The sequence below is a fragment of the Phlebotomus papatasi genome, chromosome 1, assembly GCF_024763615.1.
Source record: "Phlebotomus papatasi isolate M1 chromosome 1, Ppap_2.1, whole genome shotgun sequence".
Classification (NCBI taxonomy): Eukaryota; Metazoa; Arthropoda; class Insecta; order Diptera; family Psychodidae; genus Phlebotomus; species Phlebotomus papatasi.
The window spans coordinates 101,662,796-101,665,457 of record NC_077222.1 but is presented as its reverse complement, the minus strand read 5'-3'; the positions used below and the strand labels follow the sequence as shown (position 1 = coordinate 101,665,457).

At 41.0% G+C, this 2,662-nt stretch overlaps 1 protein-coding gene across 2 annotated transcripts; it reads right to left on the bottom strand.

Moving 5' to 3' along the window:
* Positions 1 to 267: 267 nt before the first annotated feature.
* LOC129810123 (5'-AMP-activated protein kinase catalytic subunit alpha-2) lies at positions 268 to 2,452 on the bottom strand. 2 transcript variants are annotated; one of them, XM_055860413.1, is made up of 2 exons: positions 2,213 to 2,452; positions 268 to 2,063 (listed from the first exon to the last, which is right to left on the bottom strand). In XM_055860413.1, exon 2 carries the CDS (start codon positions 2,035 to 2,037, stop codon positions 412 to 414), a length of 1,626 nt encoding a protein of 541 aa, XP_055716388.1. In that variant the 5' UTR covers positions 2,038 to 2,063; positions 2,213 to 2,452; the 3' UTR covers positions 268 to 411. The 2 variants fall into 2 exon arrangements, with proteins under 2 accessions (XP_055716388.1, XP_055716389.1); XM_055860414.1 differs by having other exon boundaries at positions 268 to 2,055; positions 2,213 to 2,451.
* Between the last annotated feature and the right edge of the window lie 210 nt (positions 2,453 to 2,662).

Sequence of the window (2,662 nt, the reverse complement as noted above, 5' to 3'; positions counted from 1 at the left end):
TAAATATTGCGCTCTGAAATGAAGATAAATAATGTTGGAACTTGGGGAGATCCTTTTTCTGCTGTTCCTTACCATTTTGGCTGTGTATTTTGCTGGATTTCCGGACTGCTGAGTTGTAAATTTCTTTTGTTTTTACAATCCGAGTAGGCATTTCTGACGTCAGTCTGACAAGTTCCTAACCTCAATTTTGTCTTTTCCAGCGAGGGTTTCCAGCAAAATGGAATTTGGGAAAAGTGGGAAGATTGAAGATCAATAAAGAACCAAAAATCGTTATCAACCGAAAATTTATTTCCTCTCAAAGAGCTTTTTGCAGATTTATATATGCACATAATTGGCCAAAAAAGCACAAATGACTAACTAGAGATATTTTATGGGTAACAGGAAAGCTTCTAAGGTAGCCTATTTGATATATTAGCGCGCTAATTGAATTATAAGAGCTGCACACATCTCGAAGAACTCCATTGTATGATGTCCTGTGCACTGCTGAGGGAAGATTGGATTGAAGGATCCGGATAAATTTGTTGGAGGTGTCATACTTTCAAGGTCCATGATAACATCATCTCCCTGCTCAACTTCATCGCTCGTGAGGGATTTGAAGTCCAACAGGAAGGATTTTGCATCAACTTGATAGAGTTGCAGGGACATCTTTACATACTTCCCGCTGGATTTATTCTGCCTCCGGACTCTTACGTGATACGGATTGATGACTTTCCACTCGAAATCCAGTGCCTTCATGGCTCTGTACACTTCCAGCATGATATCATTGGGTTTACTCTGGGATCTGATGCCAAGATGCCATTTGGCGCGCTTTACTGGAGTCCCACGGGATTTATCTGTTCCCTGGTACGTTGCTGTATTGGCCAGAACGCGTTCTCGCAGCGGTGCAATTCGTTCTGGATGTGGCCTAGATGCTGATGCACCGTGGTTCTCCTGCTTCTCACTGGGAACAATGTTGACTGGAGGCGGACTTCCGGCCACATAGAAATCTTTAATTTCCGCCTTTGCTGCCTCATCGGCAATTCGTTTGTTGTCAATTATCAAATGGTACGCAATGGCCAATTGATCATGAGGATCACCACTGAGCAGGGCATTGTGCACTTCACTTTCTTTCACTCCAAACTTCTCACAGACTTCCGTCACGGCGTACGTGTCAATGACATTGCTGTCCTGCTCCACGGGCGACGGAAAGAGATATGACGGTAAATCCTTCTGGAACCAATCGTGCTTCTTGATCTCCTCAATTGTAGCCCTCCGGAGTGGATCAACCTGCAGCATCTGACAGAGAAGACTGACCACTTGCTTATTGAGATACTCAGGAATGGGAAAGATGCCCGATTTGATCTTCCGGAAGAGTGTAGGAACGTGCTCATCGTCAAACGGAAGTGTTCCACAGAGCAGGGCATAGAGAATAACTCCACAGGACCAAATATCCACCTCAGGACCAGCATAGAGCTTTCCGGAAATAACTTCCGGAGCTGCATAATTCGGAGAACCACATGATGTCCTCAAGAATTCCCCATCGAGCATCATGTTCGAAAGGCCAAAATCTGCAATTTTCACATGCATATTGTGATCCAGGAGTAAATTCTCCGGCTTCAAATCCCGATGGACAATCATATGCCGATGACAGTAATCAACTCCTGAGATAATTTGCTGAAAAAATCTCCTCGCTTCATGCTCCTGCAATTTCCCATGCCTCACAATGTAGTCAAACAATTCCCCACCACTCACATATTCCATTATCATAAAGATATCAGTTGGTGTTGAAATAACCTGGTACAGCTTAATAATATGCGGATGCCTGAACAATTTCAAATTCTGTATCTCCCTCCGGATCTTTCCCACCACATCCAGACTCTTGATCTTCTGCCGATTTAGAATTTTCACGGCAACTTTGTGCTTCGTCAGTTGATGCTCACCAATTTTAACCTTCCCAAATGTCCCTATTCCCAGTGTATTCCCCAGCAAATAGTGACCAATTTTCACAATTGGCTGCGGTGCTGAATTTTCCGATCGACTAAAATTCTTCTCAGACATCTTTCCTTCCTCTAAATCCTATTTTCCTGCCAAAGAAATAATTTATCCCAAAATAATATATTTTTCTTGTGCAAAGTAAATAATAAAGTTCATGTACATGTATGATATTTTTTGTGACGCAGAAAATATCATTGAGAACTTTCAGGGAAGCACTTCCTACAAGAAAAATACTCACCCGTATCTCTAGCCAGAAAATACTCAGTAAATCCCTCTTATTCACTCCACTGCAAATATTTGCATTATTTTAGGCACTGTTTTTTTCAGTAATTTAACTTGACTAAAAGGACAATTTATTGACTGTTTTTTCCAGAAATTTTGTGAAATGAAAAAGACTTCACAGAAAAAAAATCTCGTGTGTGTGCGATTACCAAGTCGCAGTACTATCGTGCTAGTATTTCTTCTTTCTCGTTAAGTGAAAGTGACAGAGAAGGTGAATGTATAATTACAGGATCAAATTTATTACATAAATTACACGACATGTAATTTAAGTTATGTAGAAAAATACTGACTCAGATACACACAACTTATCTCCGATATCAGGATGATTAGAAGCAAAAGTTCCTGGTAAACTGACATGTTAATGTGTATAGTTTTTGGATTTGTCATTTGTGACAGCTGTCATCCC